The 19,064-nt window shown below is 71.8% G+C and overlaps 3 protein-coding genes across 3 annotated transcripts; 1 reads left to right on the plus strand and 2 right to left on the minus strand.

Moving 5' to 3' along the window:
• The first annotated feature begins 463 nt into the window (after positions 1-463).
• Positions 464-4,275, plus strand: CDK5 (cyclin dependent kinase 5). The gene is made up of 12 exons (XM_058020773.1): positions 464-549; positions 658-746; positions 844-911; positions 1,016-1,076; positions 1,190-1,246; positions 1,342-1,437; positions 2,364-2,438; positions 2,573-2,669; positions 2,747-2,816; positions 3,145-3,205; positions 3,280-3,360; positions 3,796-4,275. The coding sequence occupies exons 1-12, from the start codon at positions 513-515 to the stop codon at positions 3,880-3,882; spliced, it is 879 nt and encodes a 292-aa protein (XP_057876756.1). The 5' UTR covers positions 464-512; the 3' UTR covers positions 3,883-4,275.
• An 831-nt stretch (positions 4,276-5,106) lies between these two features.
• On the minus strand, positions 5,107-12,649 carry ASIC3 (acid sensing ion channel subunit 3). The gene is made up of 11 exons (XM_058045518.1): positions 11,953-12,649; positions 9,478-9,628; positions 9,189-9,316; positions 8,171-8,321; positions 8,035-8,091; positions 7,461-7,614; positions 6,651-6,742; positions 6,500-6,579; positions 6,359-6,430; positions 6,212-6,258; positions 5,107-5,423 (listed from the first exon to the last, which is right to left on the minus strand). The coding sequence occupies exons 1-11, from the start codon at positions 12,505-12,507 to the stop codon at positions 5,345-5,347; spliced, it is 1,566 nt and encodes a 521-aa protein (XP_057901501.1). The 5' UTR covers positions 12,508-12,649; the 3' UTR covers positions 5,107-5,344.
• Positions 12,650-14,032: 1,383 nt separating this feature from the next.
• ABCB8 (ATP binding cassette subfamily B member 8) lies at positions 14,033-18,745 on the minus strand. The gene is made up of 16 exons (XM_058034395.1): positions 18,669-18,745; positions 17,809-18,088; positions 17,190-17,345; positions 17,019-17,113; positions 16,841-16,946; positions 16,497-16,658; positions 16,330-16,415; positions 16,161-16,258; positions 15,945-16,050; positions 15,804-15,837; positions 15,509-15,645; positions 15,305-15,399; positions 15,038-15,171; positions 14,784-14,931; positions 14,275-14,525; positions 14,033-14,183 (listed from the first exon to the last, which is right to left on the minus strand). The coding sequence occupies exons 1-16, from the start codon at positions 18,743-18,745 to the stop codon at positions 14,103-14,105; spliced, it is 2,046 nt and encodes a 681-aa protein (XP_057890378.1). The 3' UTR covers positions 14,033-14,102.
• Positions 18,746-19,064: the final 319 nt, after the last annotated feature.

Raw genomic sequence — 19,064 nt, forward strand, 5'->3', positions numbered from 1 at the left:
CGGGCGGGTCCGCACCGCTTCCGGCACCGACCCAGCGGGAGCGGACACCGTTCCCGCAAGGGATCCCCGCAGGGCGCCCGCGCAGCGGCGCTGTCCCGGGGAGGGCGAGCGGGGGGACCGGGGGGTCCGGCGGGGACGCGGCGGGCGGGGCCGGGGATCGAACCCGGAACCACGGGGCAGGGGCGGGGCTCGGGGGCGGGGCCATCGCGGGGGTGTGGCGGGGCGGGGCCGCGCGGGGGCTGCCGGGAGGTGTGGCGGGGCGGGGACGCGCGGGGGCTGCCGGGAGGTGTGGCGGGGCCGGGCCGCGCGGGGGTTGCCGGGAAGTGTGGCGGGGCCGGGACGCGCGGGGGCTGCCGGGAGGTGTGGCGGGGCCGGGACGCGCGGGGGCTGCCGGGAGGTGTGGCGGGGCCGGGACGCGCGGGGGCTGCCGGGAGGTGTGGCGGGCGGGCGGGCGGGGGCCGGTGGCGGGGCCGGTACCGGGGCCGGGCCGGGCCGGGACCGATCGCGGCGCGATGCAGAAATACGAGAAGCTGGAGAAGATTGGCGAAGGTGCGGCAGGGCCGGGGTAGTACCGAGGGAGCCGGTGCATGCGGGGCCCGGCGGCGGTGTCGGTACCGGTACTGGGGGCTCTGCCATGACCCCGTTCCGTCCCCGCAGGCACCTACGGGACCGTGTTCAAGGCCAAGAACCGGGAGACGCACGAGATCGTGGCGCTGAAGCGGGTGCGGCTGGACGACGATGATGAGGTGAGGGGGGGCCGGGGCTGGGACCCTCCCGGTACCCCCCCGGTACCTCCGGGGACCCCCGGGGAACCCCGGCTCCCGCAACCCGCGTGTCCCGCAGGGGGTGCCCAGCTCGGCGCTGCGAGAGATCTGCCTGCTCAAGGAGCTCAAGCACAAGAACATTGTCAGGTACCGGGGGCACCGGGAGTACCGGGGGCCGGGCTCGGGGGCTGCTCCTGCCGGTGCCCCGAGCCCGGCCGGGCGCTGGGGGCTCAGCGACCCCTGCCCCGCAGGCTCCATGACGTTCTGCACAGCGACAAGAAGCTGACCCTGGTCTTTGAGTTTTGCGACCAGGTGAGCACCGGAGGCACCGGGGACTGGGGGGATACGGGACTCCGGGAGGGGCACGGGGACCCTGGGGGTCTCTGAGGGTCACCGCTGCCCGCTGCCCCCCTCGCTTCCCCCAGGACCTGAAGAAATACTTTGACAGCTGTAACGGGGACCTGGACCCCGAGATCGTCAAGGTGGGTGTGGCGGTGCCGGGGGCCCGGGGGTGCCTGGGGTGTGCCCGGGTGTGCCCGGGGGTGCCCGGTGCTGACGGAGCCGCCCGTGCCCGCAGTCCTTCATGTACCAGCTGCTGAAGGGGCTCGCCTTCTGCCACAGCCGCAACGTGCTGCACCGCGACCTGAAACCGCAGAATCTGCTCATCAACCGGGTGGGCACGGCGGGGACACGGGCTGGGACAGGGCTGGGACAGGGCTGGGACACGGGCGGGACACGGGGTGACGGGCTGGGCACTCACACCTGCGAGCGGGGCTGTGCTCGGGGGTGGCGCTTGGGAAATGAGGCTGGCTGGTTGGCTGTCTGTCTGTCTCTGCTGGGAGCAGGGCTGTGCTCAGGGGTCACACTTGGGAATGGGGGCTGTCTGTCTGTCCATCTGTCCTGGGCACTCACACCTGCAAGCGGGGCAGGGAGCAGGGGTGGCATTTGGGAATGGGGTTGTCTGTCTGTCCTGGGCACTCACACCTGTGAGCAGGGCTGTGCTCCAGGATGGCACTTGGAAATGGGGGACGTCTGTCTGTCTGTCCGTCTGTCCTGGGCACTCACACCTGGGAGTGGGGCTGTGCTCTGGGGTTGCACTTGGAAATGGGGGCTGTCTGTCTGTCTGTCTGAGTGTCTGTCTGTCCTGGGCACTCACACCTGTGAGCAGGGCTGTGCTCCAGGATGGCACTTGGAAATGGGGGCTGTCTGTCTGTCTATCCGTCTGTCCTGGGCACTCACACCTGTGAGCAGGGCTGTGCTCCAGGATGGCACTTGGAAATGGGGGCTGTCTGTCTGTCTGTCTGAGTGTCTGTCTGTCCTGGGCAGTCAAACCTGCAAGCAGGGCTGTCTGTCGATCCTGGGCAGTCACACCTGGGAATGGGGGCTGTCTGTGTGTTTGTCCTGGGCGCTCACACCTGGGAGCAGGGCTGTGGTCAGGTGTCACACTTGGAAGCGGAGGCTGTGCATCTGTCCTGGTGTCTGTCCAGCCCCACTTGCAATCTCTGCCGTGTTCCCAGTGACGGGCAGGCAGCAGTGCCGCAGTCCCTGGGGTTGGGGGACGCAGTGGGGCCCCTCAGGCTGAGCCCTCTGTCCCCCCAGAACGGGGAGCTCAAGCTGGCAGATTTCGGGCTGGCTCGGGCCTTCGGCATCCCTGTGCGCTGCTACTCGGCCGAGGTGAGCGGGGCCCTGGGGCTCCTGGGGCTCCTGGGGATGAGGATGGGGCTCCTGGGGCTCGGTATGGGCTCCTGGCCCTGCCCTGCCGGCCGGGGCTGTCCCTGTCCCTGTGCCAGCGTCCCTGTCCCTCCCAGGTGGTCACTCTGTGGTACCGGCCCCCGGACGTTCTCTTCGGGGCCAAGCTCTACTCCACCTCCATCGACATGTGGTCAGCTGGGTGCATCTTTGCGGGTACACTGAGGGGCCTGGGGGCTGGAGGGGGCCTGGGGGGGCACGGGGGCCTCTGGGAACCACCCCTGTCCCCCCAGAGCTGGCCAACGCCGGGCGGCCCCTCTTCCCGGGCAACGACGTGGATGACCAGCTGAAGAGGATCTTCAGATATCCTTGGGAGTGGGGAGCCCAAAGGAATGGGGACTGCCCCTGGGAATGGGGAATCCCATGGGAAGGGGAGCCGTGCATGCTGGTCCCTCCGGGCACGCTGATCCCTCCAGAACGGGGACCCCAGAATGGGCGATTGGGGAAATCCTGCAATGGAGCCTTCCCTGGGAATGGGGAGCCCTGGGAACGGGGAGCCCTGCAGAGTAGGGAACCTCTCGCAACGGGGAGCTCTGAGCATGAGGATCCCTTGGAATGGGAGCCCCCTCGGCTGGGCAGGGGGCAGGGGCAGGTGCTGGGTGTCCCCGCGGTGGCCCTTGACTGTCCCCACGCTGCTGGGGACCCCCACGGAGGAGCAGTGGCCGGCCATGGCCAAGCTGCCGGACTACAAGGTGAGGGCAGGGCACTGGGGGCTCACAGGGGATGAGGGGTCTGGGGGAGCTGGGGGTCACCCGTGTGTCCCCAGCCCTACCCCATGTACCCAGCTACCACCTCCCTGGTCAACGTGGTGCCCAAGCTGAATGCCACCGGCCGGGACCTGCTGCAGGTGAGAGCCGTGCCGTGTGCCCCCCAGCCCCTGTGTCCCCTGCCCCTGTGCCCCCCTGCCTATGTCTCCATGCCCCTGTGTCCCCATGCCCTATGCCCCCTGCCTCTGTGCCCCCTGCCCCTGTACTCCTGCCTATGCCCCCCAACTCCTGTGCTTCCTGTCCCTGTGTCCCCTGTCCCTGTACCCCCTGCCCCTGTGCCCCCCTGTGCCCCCTGCCCCTGTGTCCCCCACCCTGGTGTCCCCCATCCTGCCTGCCCCCTGCCCCTGTCCCAGCACTGTGTCCCCCCACCCATGTCATCCCTGCCCACCCCATAAGGGCCCTGGCTCCCGGGAGTGGGTGAGTGGGTGCCCTCCCCGTTGCAGCCCCCTGCCCGCCTGGGGGGCTGTGGGCTGGGGGGCTCCGTGCCGTCCCCCTCAGCCCCCCGTGCCCCCCAGAACCTGCTCAAGTGCAATCCGGTGCAGCGCATCTCGGCGGAGGAGGCCCTGCAGCACCCCTACTTCACCGACTTCTGCCCCCCCTAGGGCCCCCGAGGCCCCGGACCCCCTGAGGGGGTGCCAGCCCGTGCCAGCCCCCCGACTGCAGCCCCCCCAGTATTTATTAGGTTCTGCCCCGGCTGCAGGGGCTGGCACCACCCCCGGGCCCCCCATCGGGGGGGATGAGAGGGCCGGGGCTCCCCCGGGACACAGGACTCGCCGGGGGCAGGGGGCTCCCCGAGGGCATGGGAGCCCCAGAGATGGGGCCACGGGGCTGGTGGAGGGGCAGGACCCTCCGGGACCAGGCGCGGGCACGCCAGGGGGACGCGCCCCCCTCTGCTCTGCTCTCCCCACTCCCCCGAGCCCCCTCTGCTGGGGGGCGTGCCCCCGCCAGGGCCTGCTGTACGCGGGTGATGTGCGTGCGCGTCCCATAAAGAGCTTCCCCCACCCCGTGCTGCCTCCTCCTTCCTGGGGCTGGGGACCCCCACTGCCATGGGACAGCCCCCCCACAGCTCAGCCCAGCCCTGGGACCCCCCCGTGCTGCCTCCTCCTTCCCGGGTGCCGGGGACCCTCTCAGACAGCCCCTGAGCCCCCCGCCGCTGTGACCCCCTCACTGCCGCCTCCTCCTTCCTGGGCTCTTGGGGACCCCCCAGCCATGGGACAGACCCCCCACAGCCCCTGACCCCCGCCCAGCCCTGGGAGCCCCCCAGCGCTGCCTCCTCTGTCCTGGAGCCCCCAGACCCCCTGAGCATCCCAGACCCCTGAGCACCCCGGGATCTCTGAGCATCCCAGACCCCTGAGCCCCCCAGACCCCTGAGCCCCCCAGACCCCCTGAGCCCCCCAGACCCCTGAGCACCCCGGGATCTCTGAGCCCCCCAGACCCCTGAGCCCCCCAGACCCCTGAGCACCCCGGGATCTCTGAGCACCCCAGACCCCACTGAGCCCCCCAGGCCCCCTGAGCCCCCCAGACCCCCTGAGCACTCCGGGATCTCTGAGCCCCCCAGACCCCCTGAGCCCCCCAGACCCCTGAGCCCCCCAGACCCCTGAGCACCCCGGGATCTCTGAGCCCCCCAGACCCCTGAGCACCCCGGGATCTCTGAGCCCCCCAGACCCCCTGAGCCCCCCAGACCCCTGAGCCCCCCAGACCCCTGAGCACCCCGGGATCTCTGAGCCCCCCAGACCCCTGAGCACCCCGGGATCTCTGAGCCCCCCAGACCCCCTGAGCACCCCTGACCCCTGAGCCCCCCAGGTCCCCCCAAGCAGGAGCCAGGGTTTTGGGCACCTCTTTATTGGGGGGCGGTGGGGAGGGGTTGCATGTCCAGCGCGGGGGGGCACAGGCAGCGCATGCAGGAGGTGGGAGCGGGGCCGGGGGCCCCTCACCCCCAGCCCCCCGGCGCCCCCTCAGGGGGCGGGGGAGGCCTGGAGGCCGCCCCGCGGCCCGGGGGTGTCCCCCCAGCCCCCCGGCCGGCGGGGGGGCGGGCTGGGCTCCGCGGGGGGGCGCGGGGGGGCCCTAGAGCCGGGTGACGAGGTAGCAGGTGCGGGGCGATGCCGAGACGGGGCGCGGGGCCGGGCACGGGGGGCCGGGCGCCCTGCGGGGAGCGGGGGTCAGCCCTGCTGCCGTCACTGCCCCTGGGGGCTCTGCCCGTGCCCCCTCCCCTCCCGTGTGCCCCTCGGTGCCCAGGATCCCCCCTTTGGCAGGGGGCACCGCAAAGGCTGTCCCAGCCTGGAGCCGGCCCGGCCCCTCCCGTGTCCCCGCAGGGACCCCCTCCCGCCCCGCGGGACCCCAGCCCGGCTGAGGGTGTCGGGGTACCCGGAACGAGGCGCTGTGGGGATGGTGAGGGTGGGGGGGTCTGCAGGGAATGGGGGAATTGCAGGGAATGGGGGGGTCTGCAGGGAATGGGGGAATTGCAGGGAATGGGGGGGTCTGCAGGGAATGGGGGAATTGCAGGGAATGGGGGGGGTCTGCGGGGAATGGGGGGGTCTGCGGGGAATGGGGGGGGTCTGCGGGGAATCGGGGGGGGTCTGCGGGGAATCGGGGGGGGTCTGCAGGGAATGGTGGAATCGCAGGGAATGGGGATGTCTGCGGGGAATGGGGATGTCTGAGGGGAATGGGGGGGTCTGCAGGGAATGGGGGGGTCTGCGGGGAATGGGGGGGGTCTGCAGGGAATGGGGGGGATCGCAGGGAATGGGGGGGATCGCAGGGAATGGGGGGAGTCTGCGGGGAATGGGGGGGTCTGTGGGGAATGGGGGGGATCGCAGGGAATGGGGGATCGCAGGGAATGGCCCCGCACCCCCGCGCTGGCCCCGGGGAGCCCCCAGGGACCCCCCCCAGGGAGCCCCATCTCCCCCCGGTGACTCCGGGTGCCCCCCCGTGTACCTGGGTGGGCGCGGGGCCGTGGGGCTGCCCGGGACCGCCGGGTGCTCCTGGACGGGCGCACGGAGGGACGAGAGAGCGGTGAGCGGGGGGAGGATGGGGTGCGACCCCCGGGCGGGGGGCTGGGGGCGGGGGGCGCGGGGGGGTTACCAGGGTGCCGCCGTCGCTCCGCGGGCTCCGCTTCTTCTCCTTGTACAGGCTGAGCAGTTTGTCCCGGAACACCTGGGGGGGACAGGTCAGGGTCCCGGCCCGCAGGGAGGGCCCCGCGCACGGGGAGGCCGGGGGGCTCACCTCGTACAGGTAATCAAAGATCTCCAGGATGGTGAGCAGGCTGGCGCCGATGAAGAGCCCCATCTGCCCCCCGATGTCACCTGCGCGGGAGGGGACGTCAGCGAGGGCACACCCCGTGTCCCCCTGGCACCCCCGGGTCCCTGTCCCTCACCCAGCAGCCCCGCCACCTCGTACGCCTTCTTCTGCTCGATCATCTCGTAGTTGAGTGCCTCGAAGAAGATGTCCAGGACCAGCACATTGTCCCTGGGGGACACGGGAAAAGGGGGCACTGTCAGCTGTAGAGGGGTGCCAGGCTGTGCCGTGCCAGGCTGTGCCGTGCTAGGCTGGGGGCTGCACTGTGCCATGGGGTACCATGGGACAGGGCAGAGGGGGCATGCTGGTGTGCCAGGCTGTGCTGTGCCAGGCTGTGCTGTGCCATGGGGTTCCGTGGGACAGGACAGAGGGGGCACGAGGGTGTGCCAGGCCGTGCTGAGCCATACTGGGCTGTGCTGTGCTACGGCCATGCCGTGCCGTGCCGTGTGGGTTTCCTGTATCTGGGGCAGGTCTGCACAGGGAGGCCATGCCGTGCCATGCCGTGCCATGCTGTCACGCCATGCCATGCCGTGTCACACGTCACTTTGGGCTGTCAGTTGGTGTGTGATGGGGATGCCGTGCGTGGCTGTGCCGTGCTGCCGTGTCACACTGCCGTGCTGTCCCAGTTCATGTCTGCTGGGTGGGTGTGCCCTGTCACTGTCACTCTGGGCTGTGTGTGATGCTGGAGCCCCTGTGCCACACTGCTGGTTCATGTCACGGGGCCATGCTGTGCCATGTCACACTGTCACACTGTGCCCTGTGATGGCACCGTCATGCTGGGCTGTGGGGCTGTGTCACGCTGTGCGCTGGCGAGGCGGCGGGTGACACCGCGGTGACAGCGTGGTGGCAGCGTGGTGGCAGTGGCAGCGGAGGTGGCGGTGTCACTCACGCAATGTACTGCTCCGTCTTGTTGAACTTCTTGGCCAGGTACTTGGCCGAGGCCTTGCTGGGGATCTTGACCATGGAGAGCTCCTTGCCGTAGCGCACCATGGCGCAGGGCGTGCGGCACGCGCAGTACTCGCTGTCCTTCGTCACCAGGAAGTCTGGGGGGGCGCGGGTGGCACCGGGACCCCAGACCCCTGCCCGGGGCGGGGGGGGGGGGCGGGACGCTCCAGGGACAGAGCTGAGTGCTGTCCCCCCACCCGGGACAAGGGTGCCACCCGGGATTAGTGTGCCACCCGGGACAAGGGTGCCACCCGCGACAAGTGTGCCATGGGCACTGTCGGTGGCACAGGGAGGGGACCCGGCCCTGCGCATCTGGGGACAGCAGTGACCCCCACTCCAGCGAGGGCACAGGGACACCAGAGCCACTCTCACAGTGGTGGGGGCACAGGGACACTGGAGCCACCCTCACAGTGGTAGGGGCACAGGGACATCAGAGCTGCACTTACAGCAATGGGGGCATGGGGAGGCTCTGGGGTGCCCGGGGGTGCCCGGGGCCGTTGGGGGCACGGGGTACGTACCCAGCGCGGGGTCGGCACACTCCTTGTACTGCTCGGGGGTGCAGACGTTGGCATTGCCTGCGGGGAGGCGGCGGCGGCGGGCCCGGTTGGTGCCCTGGCGCCGCAGCCCCGCTGCCCCCGGGCGCCCCCCGCTCACCCGGCATGTGCACCATGCGGCAGTTGCAGTTCTCGGCCAGGTAGCGCGTCTCGCAGTCCAGGCGGCACGCCGTCAGGCTGTAGTTGGTGAAGAAGTCGGACTCGATGGGGGTGGCCTTGCAGTCCCCCCAGGGCGGGGGCAGGTACACCAGCTGCCGGGCACCCGCTAAGGAAAACACGGCGTCCTGGGGCCCCGGGCCAGCCCCGCTGTCCCCGCTGTCGCGCCCGGCCCGCGGCGGAGCCGCCCTCGGGCAGAGCTCACCCCGCACCCCGGCAATGCGGGTGCTGCCCCCCGAGCCCCCGTTCCGCCCCGTCCCCTCCTTTGGGGCACGGGGATGGCTGCTGCAGCAGTTGTCACCTGCGCCGGTGCCGCAGCGAGGTCCGGCAGGCGGCGCTGGCTGGGGCAGGACGTGCCGGGCGGGGGGCTCGGCGCGGACCCCTGCCCTGCCCTGCCCTCGGTGCGGGGACGGTGCCTGGCTCGGGCCCAGCACCCCCGCCCGTGGGTGCCAGGGCCGCTCCTGCTGCCGCCGCGCTCCTGCCGCCCATGTGCCGGCACACGTGGTGACGCCCACCCCGGGCACCTAAATTTAGGTGTCTGGCTGCGGGGGCCGTGCCGCCACCCCCCGGCGGCTGCTCCGCGGAGCCGGGGGTCGCTGCCGGAGCCGCTGCCGCGTGGGGCCGCCCCACAGCCTGCGCTGTGCTGTGCAGTGCCACGGTACCCACGGCAGGGCTGGGCAGGCTGTCCCCATGGGCATGGCTGGGGTGCCCGCGGCTCGGAATGTCCCCACAGGGCTGGCTGTGCTCATGGCTTGGAATGTGCCCACAGGGCGGGCTGTGGCCATTCCGAACCCTCTAGGGGTCCGTTCTGGTCCCTTTGGGTCCCATCCCAAGCCCTCTGGGGGTCCCTTCTGGTCCCTTTGGGTCCCATCCTGGGCCCTGTGAGGGTCCATCCCGGTCCCTCGGGGCCCATCCCGGTCCCTCGGGGTGCGTGCCCAGCCCCGGGCGCCGTGCCCGGATACCCGCTGCTGCTGGCAGGAGACGAAGGTCTGGAAGCCGGGGGCGACGCCAAAGCCCAGCTGGTCGATGAAGGGAGGCTCGTCCTGGCTGTGGATCTGCACCTTCACCCCCACCTCAAACGAGGTCTCATCTGCAGGGCAGGGGCTGGGGGTCAGGTGCGGGGCAGGGATCTCAACCGTGTCCCCCTAGATGGACACGCGCTCACCCGTGTCTGCCCAGACGGGCATGTCCCCCCTCTGTCCCCCCAGAGGTGCATGTCTCACCTGTGTCCCCCCACGTGCAGGGTCTCACCTGTGTCCCCCCAGACGGGCAGGTACTCCTCCTGCTGCACGTTGAGCATGAGCTCCAGGCCGTTGCCGGAGCCGCCCTGCAGCGTGGTCAGCACCTCCCGGCCCGGCCCGCCCGGGTTGAACGTGTAGCACTTGCCCAGGCGGGTGAAGATCTGCAGGGACACACGGGGAACACACGTGGGACACACGTGGGACCCACATGGGACCCACATGGGACACACATGGGACACGGGGACAGGGCTGTCACTGCCACTGCCACTGCAGGGACCCGTGTGGACCAGCAGTGCCAATCTGGGGACCCTGTGGGGACACGGGGACGCACACAGGGGCATGGCAGTGGGGATTCCAGCGCCCCACAGGACCCAGGACAGGATCCCAGTGCCCCAGGACAGGATGCCAGTGCCGCAGGACAGGATCCCAGTGCCCTGCAGGACCCAGGACGGGGTCCCAGTGCCCCAGCACAGGATGCCAGTGCTGCCAGGAGCAGGCGAGGGCGTTGATGGTGCCCGGCCTGTGCTGCTGCGGCTCTGCAGGGATATTGGGTTTCGTCACAGTTCCAGGGAACATGTGGGGACACTTGAGATGGGAGGGCACAAGGCAGAGCGGGGATGGGGACCAGGACTCTCTGTCACAGCGGCAGAGGCCACCATGTCCCCCCAGCCCCCAGAGCCTGTCCTGGGCAGCCCCCCCGGGTCCCGCAGCCCCAGCAGAGCCCTGGGGTGACCTTGAGTCCCCGGGGATGGAGCCCCCGGCCGGGACCCCTGAGCCCCAGCCCGGTTCCAGGGCCCCCAGCCCCTGCCCCGCCGTGCCGGGGGTGCCCCACCCGGGGTGATGTCCCATGGGGGGAGCGGAGGGGGCGTTGCCGTGGCAACCAGCTGCTCCCAAAGTGGGGACCCGTTGCCATGGCAATGCGGTGCCCAAGGAGGAAAGGGGGGGGCGGGTGTCATGGCAACGGCTGCCCGGCATGGGGATGCTGGGGGGGGCATGGGTGGGGACAGCCACGGGGACGCGTCCCCAGCAGTGCCAGCCCTCCTGCGCGGCTCTCGGGGTCACACAGGGACCCCCAGCCCCGGGGACCCCCAGCCCCGCTCCCCGAGGATTCCCCCGTCCCCACAGCCCGCCCTGCCCCATCCAACAGCCCTGGGCATGTGAGAGGGGACTCAGCTCACCCCATGGGCCTCGGGCCCCACCACGAGTCCAGGAACCTCGGGGACACAGGGCCAGGGCTGGGGTGAGGTCAGGGACACAGGGCCAGAGATCAGGACCGTGGCCTGGGGCACAGGAGCCCAAGTTGGGGATCCCAGTCCCTAAGAGTGGCCAAGCCTGGGGATTCTGGGGGGCTGAACCAGGACCCTGCTGCCTAGTCAGGCACATGCCACCCACCCCAAATTCTGTGCTGGGGACCCTCAGCCCTGCTGTCCCATGTCCCAGCCCTCAAACCCGGGGGCCGTCACCGCAGCCTGCTGGGCTATGGGGACACTGGGGGAGCAGCTCTGGCCACAGGCACGGGGGAACAGAGGGGCACGGGGGGCACAGGGGGGCACAGACCTGTGAAAGGACAGCTCGTCCCTCAGCTGCGGGATGGATTAATTAGTGCTCCAAGAGCATTAAGGGGACAGCGATGGCACTGGGCAGAGCTGGCATGGCAGACGCGAGCTGCCCAGCGCCCACGCTGCTGCTGCTGTGGCAGGAGGGGAGTGTCTGCTGCCCATGCCGCCATCACTGCCTGTGCCCATGTCCCTGCCTGTGCCCATGTCCCTGCCTGTCCTGCCCGTGCCACCTCCCCTGTCCACCCTGTCCGTGCCACTGTCCCTGCCTGTCCTGCCCGTGCCACTGCCCTTGTCCCTGCCTGTGCCACCATCCCTGCCTGTGCCACTGCCCCTGTGCTCTTCTGGGGGCTGCTGGGGGCAGGAACGAGGCTGCTGGGGTAGGGGTGGAGGGTGCTGTGGGCAGCAGCAGGGAGTCCCAGCAGGGCTGGCACGGGGACCCGCACCCATGGGAGCCCTGCCCATGGGAGTCTCTGTGCCAACAGTCAGGGCAGGGCTGCTGCTGGCACTGCCCAGTGGCACCTGAGGCTGGCACAGGCAGTGAGGGTGCACCTGTGAGCACCTGTACATGTGACACCCCGTACAGGAGAGCACACCTGTGAGCATCCTGTGCCCGTGAGCACCCCACAACCCTGAGCATCCTGTGCCCACCACAGCCCTGCATGCCAGCAGAGACCCCGGGCAGCCCAGAGTGCCCAGCCCAGCCCCGCTCCATGCTGGCACTGCCCGCAGCCGCCTGGCACCCTGCAGCACCAGGGTGGGCACATCCCGGTGCGGGTGCTGTCCCCAGCGGGACGGGCAGGGCCGAGAGCGCCGCGGGCTGGGGCGAGCGAGGGGCATCACCCGCCGGCGCCCGCCCCCAGCAGGACTCCCCGGTGCCCCCGCAGCCCCGGGCCCGCCGCGGGCCCCTCCCGGCCCCGGGCACTCACCACGGTGAAGTTGCGGGCGGTGCAGCCGGTGCCGCGGAAGGAGCACTGCAGCAGCATGTCGGCCAGGTCGTGGCCCGTGCGGTTGTAGAACTCGGCCATGCTGAAGGGCTTCGCCTTGAAGTTCTTGAAGTTGGCCTTGTCGCGCAGCGCGGCCAGGACGTGGGGCTCGGCCAGCTGCGGGTTGCTGATCTCGTAGCGCTCGTTGAGCAGCGCCAGCAGCTCGCCCACGTGGTACATGTCGTTGCGGGTGATTTTGGAGAAGCGGAACTCGTTGAGGTTGCAGATGGTGATGGCCGGGAAGGTGAGGTTGCGGGCGGCCACCTCGTCCAGCTTGGTGACGTGCGGGTAGGTGAGGAAGTAGGCGACGCGCTCGGCGCACACGAGCAGCAGCAGCCCCAGCGAGCCCAGGAAAAAGCCGCCCCAGAGCACGCGGCGCAGGGACACGGCCCCGTAGGCGAAGACGTGGCTGATGCCGTGCAGCGAGGAGCTGTGGGCGAACGCCCGCAGGCTCGAGAGCCCCTCGCCCTCCCCGCTGCCCTCCGAGCCCCTCCTCATCCTGTTGCGGCCGGGGCCCCGCGCTGCCCCGCAGCCTCAGCCCATCGCCGCGCCGGGCTCGGGGCGCCGCCGGCGGGAGGCGACGGGGGAGGAGGAGGAGGGTGGGCAGGGGATGGGAAGGCGGCGATGGGGGGGCAGGAGCGGCGGCCGCGCTGCCCCCGGTCCCTCACGCTGCCGCTGCCGCTGCCGGTGCCGCGGAGCCGCGGGCAGCGCAGCGCAGCCCCCGTCCCGCTCCCAGCCCCGGCCGCGGTCTCGGCTCCGATCCCGGTGCCGGTTCGAGCCCTGGTCCCGGATCCGGTCCCGATTCCAGCCTCCGTCCCCTCCCGGTCCCGGCTCCAGTCCCAGCCCCGATCCCAGCCCCAGCCCCGCTCCCGGTCCCGCTCCCGGCTCCGCTCCCGCCGCGGCGCAGCCGCCGCCGGTCCCCGCCGTCCCCCGCCGCCGCCGCCCCCGCCCCTCCCGCGGCTCCACCCGCCGCCCCCGCCGGCGGCCGCAGCCTTGGGGTACGGGGGGGCCGGGACCCCCGGGAGGGGGCGCAGACAGCGCCCTGCACCGGGCAGCCCGCGGAGCCCGGCGCGGGGGTCACACCGCGGTCCCCCCAGCCCGGGGTCATACAGGGGTCCCCCAGCCCGGCAGGGATGCAGGGGAGCCAGAAGGATGTGGCAGGGTCCCCCCACTCCGGGGGTGGCACAGGGGGCTCCCATCCAGAGGCTGCCCCGTGGGACCCCCACCCCCCGAGAGTGTTGCAGGGCTGATCCGGGGGGTCACACTGGGGCTCCTCCGCCTGGGGGGCTGACACAAGGGTCCCCCTCCTTGGGGGGCAGCACAGGGGACAGGGGACAGTCCCTCCAGTGGCGTTACAAAGGGGTAGCCCCATTCCAGGGGTCCCCCGTCCCGGGGTCACACAGAGGGTCCCTACCCCAGGAAATGACACAGTGTCCCTCCGCTCCTGGAGGGTGACACAGGCGACCCCCTCGTCCAGCGGGGGTCACACGGGGGTCTCCCCACCCCAGAGGTCACCCAGGGGTGACACATGAGGCCCCCTGCCCCGGGGGTATTATCGAGGCCCCCTGACAGAAATCACGCAGGGGCTCCTCCATCCCGGGGGTGCAGGGGTCCCCCATCCCGGGGTCACGCAGGGGTTCACCCCTCCAGCCCCCGGGGGTCTTGCAGCGTTTCCTCACTCGGAGTGGCAGGGGTGCCACACTGCCCGGTGACACACGGGACACCCCAGGGTCACACGGGGAACGCTCAGCGCGGCAGGGGCCCCGCACCTCGGCGGGGGCTGGCACCGAGCGGGGGTGGCACAGAGGGTGACACAGGGGGTGACACCGGGGGTGACACAGGGGGGTGACACCGGGGGTGACACGGGGGTGACACAGGGGACACCCCCGCCCCGTGGGGCAGCGCGGCAGGGGAGGGGGCGGGGTCAGCATCATCGGTCACGCCCACAAATCACACGTCACGCACCCCGCCCCCTCCCGGAGCCAAGGGCGCCCCCCCGCGGCCCGGAGGACCCATCGCAACGCCCGCCACAGAGCGCAGCCCCGTCCGCCCGGCAGCGCCGCTTTATTGGGGGGGAGCAGCGCGGGGACCCCTCAGGACCCCTCCTTCGTCTGCCGTCGGATGAGCTCGGCGTAGAGACCCCCCCGCCGCAGCAGCTCCTCGTGGGTCCCCGCCTGCGGAGACAGGGGGACAGCCGATGGTGTCACCGGCGGGCCGCACCCGGGTGTCACCTGCGGGACCGCGCCCGCCCTGCGCCCGCCTCACCTCGGCCACGCGGCCGCGGGCCAGCACGGCGATGAGGTGCGCGCCGCGGATGGTGCTGAGGCGGTGCGCGATGAGCAGCACGGTGCGGCCGGCGGCAGCGCGCTCCAGCGCCGCCTGCACCGCCCGCTCCGCCTGCGCGTCCAGCGCGCTCGTGGCCTCGTCCAGGATCAGCACGGCCGGGTCCTTGAGCAGCGCCCGGGCGATGGCGATGCGCTGCTTCTGCCCCCCGGACAGCGCCGTGCCGCGCTCGCCTGCAGGGCACCGCGGGGACACCGCGGGGACACCGTGGGGATGCTGCGCTGCGCCATCCCAGGGCACCCCCAGAGTGTCCGGAGCCCGGGGACGCCGCCCCGGCCCGCGGCCAAGGACCCCCCAGACCCGGAGCCATCGCTCCTGCTCAGAGCCCAGCGCGGCCGCGGCTCCCTGTGAACCTCAGCGGTGACCAGCACCGGTGTCCCCGCAGGACCGGGACCACCTCCGCTGGGCTGAGCCCCCCCGCCCGGCCATACCCACGACGGTGTTGTAGCCCTCGGGGAAGCTGCGGATGAAGGCGTCGGCGTCGGCGAGCCGGGCGGCCTCGTACACCTCGGCATCAGAGGCTCCTGGCTTCCCGAAGCGGATGTTCTCCATGATGGTGGTGCCGAACAGCACCGGCTCCTGCAGCACACCCGGCCCTCAGCGCTGAGCCTGGCCAGCGCCAGCTCCCTCCCCTTGCCCTGGACAGCCAGGGGACCCCGGCCAGCAGCACTCCTGTCCCCTTCACCTGGCTGATGAAGCCGATGACCTGCCCCCGCAGCCAGGAGGGGTCCAGGCCGGCGATGTCGTGCCCGTCCAGGGTGATGGTTCCTGCCGTGGGCTCGTAGAACCGCTCCAGCAGCGCTGCCACCGTTGACTTCCCTGGGGAGGGGACCCCTGAGGCCCCCTGCTCCAGAGGTCTGGGGGGTTCCCAGTCCCTGGCACACACTGGGCACACTGGGCAGAGCCCTGGGGCACAGGAGGAGGTGCCCAGGGAGGATGGGGGTGCTGGTACCTCCTCCTGAGGGGCCCACGATGGCCACGGTCTGGCAGGGGGGCAGGGTGAGGCTGAAGTCCTGCAGGACAGGGTAGCCAGGCCGGGTGGGATAACTGCAGGGAGAGGAGCAGGGGCTGCAGGGCTGTGGGGACAGGGTGCCAATCCCCTGTCCACGGGGGGGCTCAGAGCCGTGGGGGCCAGGCAGGGCCTGCTGGGACCCACCTGAAGGAAACATGATTGAAGGAGATGCGTCCGAGCAGGGAGTGAGCAGGGATGGTGCCCCCCCCCTGCAGGGGCACGAGGGGCTCCAGTCTCAGCAGCTCGAGGACACGGGCACCAGCACTCAGACCCCGCACCACCTGTGGGGGGACAGCAGGAGCACCCCATGGCCCCCAGACCCCACCTCACTGGCATTCAGACCCCACTTCACCCACAGGGAGGGTGGTGAAAGCAGCCCCGGAGCCCCAAACCCGAATACCCAGCCTCAGGGCGTGCCAGGACCCCTCAGCCCACCTACCTGGCCCATCAGAACGGAGATGCTGGCCAAGGACCTGGGATGCACAAGGGCAGAGGCGGAGCTCAGGGCTGTGCCCAGGCAGGCTGCGGGGGTACAGGGGGTGCCAGGGGTTCTGGGGGCACCATGGGGCCCTGCCCTGACCTTTGCACCGTCTGCGAGGCCACCAGGAAGGACATGAGGTCACCGGGGGAGAGCTGGTCTCCAGCCATCAGGGAGCCACCCACGAAGATGGTTCCCAGGACGATGCCTGTGGGATGGGGGCAGAGCTGGATTTGAAGGGGATGTGCAGAAGGGGCACGGAGGAGGTCCTGCCCAAGGGAGTGCCACCCCGGGGCGCACTGTGTGACCCCCACTGACCGTTGAGCGCCAGGTTGGAGAGCCCCTGGAAGGCGGCGATGCCCAGTCCCAGCTGCTCGCTCAGACATCCGGCACGGTCCACCTCGGCACGGAACAGCCTGGGGCAGGGGTGAGCCAGGGTCCCTCTGCCCCACGCCCACCCCCCCCAGGGCCCCAGCCTTGCCCTTACCCTGCCTGCTGCTCCTCCATGGCGAAGGCGCGCACCGTCCGCACGTTGCCCAGCGCCTCGTCGGCCACCACGGTGGCCTTGGCCACCTGCAGGGACAGCGGGGACATCAGAGACGCCCCACGGCCACGCTCAGGGCTGGCAGGGCAGGGGCTCTCGGCGAGGGTTACCTGCTCCTGTGCCTGGCGGGACAGGCTGCGCAGGAAGGCGCCGATGAAGGCACCGGCGCCCACGAGCGCCGGCAGCGCCACCAGCAGCAGCCCCGTGAGCTTGGGCGAGAGCAGGTACAGCGACACGAAGCAGCCGGCGGTCTGCGTGCCACTGCGCAGGCCCTGCGGGACACAGAGGCTGGGGGCACCGCCGGGCTGGCCCAGGAGATGGCCGGGCTCACCTGGGAGAGGCCGGGCTGGCCCAGGAGATGGCCGGGCTCACCTGGGAGAGGCCGGGCTGGCCCAGGAGATGGCCAGGCCCACCTGGGACATAGCCAGGCTCACCTGGGAGAGGCCGGGCTCACCTGGGAGACGGCCAGCTTGAAGGAAGACTTGAACTCCTGGATGTCGGCCGTCAGCCGTGTCACCAGCTGCCCCGTGCGTGTGGCATCAAAGAAGGCCACCTCCTGCCTGCCTGCCGGGGGAGCGGTGGGTGGGGGGCCCTGGGCACCCCCTCTCCCGTGCCCCCCGTGCCGGGGTTACCTGAGCAGGGCGCTGAAGAGAGCCTTGCGCATGTTGCCGGCCACCCGCTCGCCCACGCGGGCCAGCAGCGCGATGTACCCGAAGGTCAGCAGGCCCTGCGGGACGGGGGGTCAGCAGGCCTGGGGGCACCCCCGGGACCCCCACCCGCCCTTTTGGGGGGTCGACACTCACCTGCAGGCAGTAGACGGCGAGGAGGCGCAGGGCCGGGCGCCGCACCTCCCGCAGGTAGGTGGCCACGTGGCCGCGGGCACACCGTGCCACCACGTCCACCAGCTGGCCCAGCAGCACCGGGATGCGCACGTTGAGCAGGGCTGCGCCCAGCGCCAGCTGCGGGGACACACAGGGACAGGGACAGGGCTGTCACCACACCAGGACAGCAGCACGGGGCGCCGTGCCATGGCACTGGGACAGCGGGTGTCACACCGTGGCACTGGGACAGCGGGGCTCATGCCATGGCACCAGACAGTGGCTATCTTGTGTCAGCACTGGGATGGTGGCTGTCACACTGTGCCACTGGGACAGCACGCGTCACACAACAGCGAATACCAGGAGGGGGGGTGCCACACAATGGCACCAGGACAGTGGCTGCCACACCCTGGCATGGGGACCATGGTCATCACACTGTGGCACCAGGACAGTGACAAACAGTGGGATGGCGGGTGTCACACCATGTCAATGGGACAGTGGCCATCATGCCGTGGCACTGGGACAGTGTGTTACCCACAGCACAGGTGTGACACGGGGACAGTGGGGACAGGGGCAGCCATGGCCACCCACCCGGCCTGCTCACCACGACAGCGGCGGAGAGCGCCAGGAGCTGCGGGCGCAGGAAGGTCCAGAACAGGGGCCAGTCAAAGGGGGTCTCCGGGGGGGGCTCTGGCGGCTCGGCAGCGGCAGGGGGGACAGCAGGGACAGTGGTGGCCTCCTGGCAGCGCGCGGCCGTGCGCAGCAGCCCCAGCAGCACGCAGCCCGAGGCCGAGCCCACCAGGAGCAGCCGGGAGCGCGGGGCCGGGGGCGCGGGGGGCGGCCGGGGGGGCACGGCCAGCCCCAGGCGCCCCCCATACCTGAAACTGCGGAGAGAGGTGGGTGAAGTGAACCTGGGGGTGAGCGAACCTGGGGGAGCCCCCAGAGACCAGCCCCGGCACCTCAGAATCCCATCTCCCTCACCAGGAGCTGTGTTCCCGCCCCCAAGGGAGCCGGGACGCCCCAGGACCGCCCGGGGTCCCGCAGTCCAATCCCCCGCCAGGAGTTGGGGCGCTCCCTCCTTCCCGTGAGTCTGGGAACCCCCGGACGCCGCAGGCTGCAGAGCGCGAGGTCCCCGCCCCGCACCGCACCCAGAGGCGGCTCCTCCTCCCAGGGCAGCCCGGGGCACCCCAATACCTGCCCACGTGTTGCCCCCGCCCCGGTTCCCGTCCCGCCGCTCCGGGAAGCCCGCGGACCCCTCAGCCCCCCGGGAGCCCCGGCCTCCCCCGGTCCCCGCGCACGGATCCGGGTGTCCGGGACCCCCGCGACCCCCTGGCTCCCCGCAGCCCGACTCGCACCCCGGGACCCCCGCGACCCCCGAGCGGGGGCTGCTCCCAGCCGGAGATGGGGTTCCCGAGGGAGCCGAGGCTCCGGGATCCGCCCGGGATGCCCCGCGCTCCCCGGTACCTGCGGCCCGGCACGGAGGGCGGCCGGAGCCGGGTCCAGGCGCCCGCCGCCCGCAGCAAGAGCACCGGCAGCGGCATGGCGGCTCCGGGCGGGGGCGGCTCCGGGGGCGGCTCCGGGCGGCGCGGGGCGGGCGCGGGGCGGGATCGGGCGGGCGGAGCCCAACACCGCGGCCCGGGCCCAGCGCCGGCCCCGACCCGCACCGGCCCCGCTCCGCCGCCTCGGGCCCTTCCCGGGCTCCGCGCCCCGACCCCGCCGATCCCCGGGCCCGGCACACCCGCTCCTCCCCGGGGCCGCCCCGGACCGCCGGACCCGCACCGGAACCCGCGGCGGAGCTCGGAGCGCGCCCGGCACCCCCGACCCCGCCGCTGCCCGGGCTGCTGCCGGTGCGGCCATGGC

Source organism: Melospiza georgiana, chromosome 1 (genome assembly GCF_028018845.1).
Source record: "Melospiza georgiana isolate bMelGeo1 chromosome 1, bMelGeo1.pri, whole genome shotgun sequence".
NCBI lineage: Eukaryota > Metazoa > Chordata > Aves > Passeriformes > Passerellidae > Melospiza > Melospiza georgiana.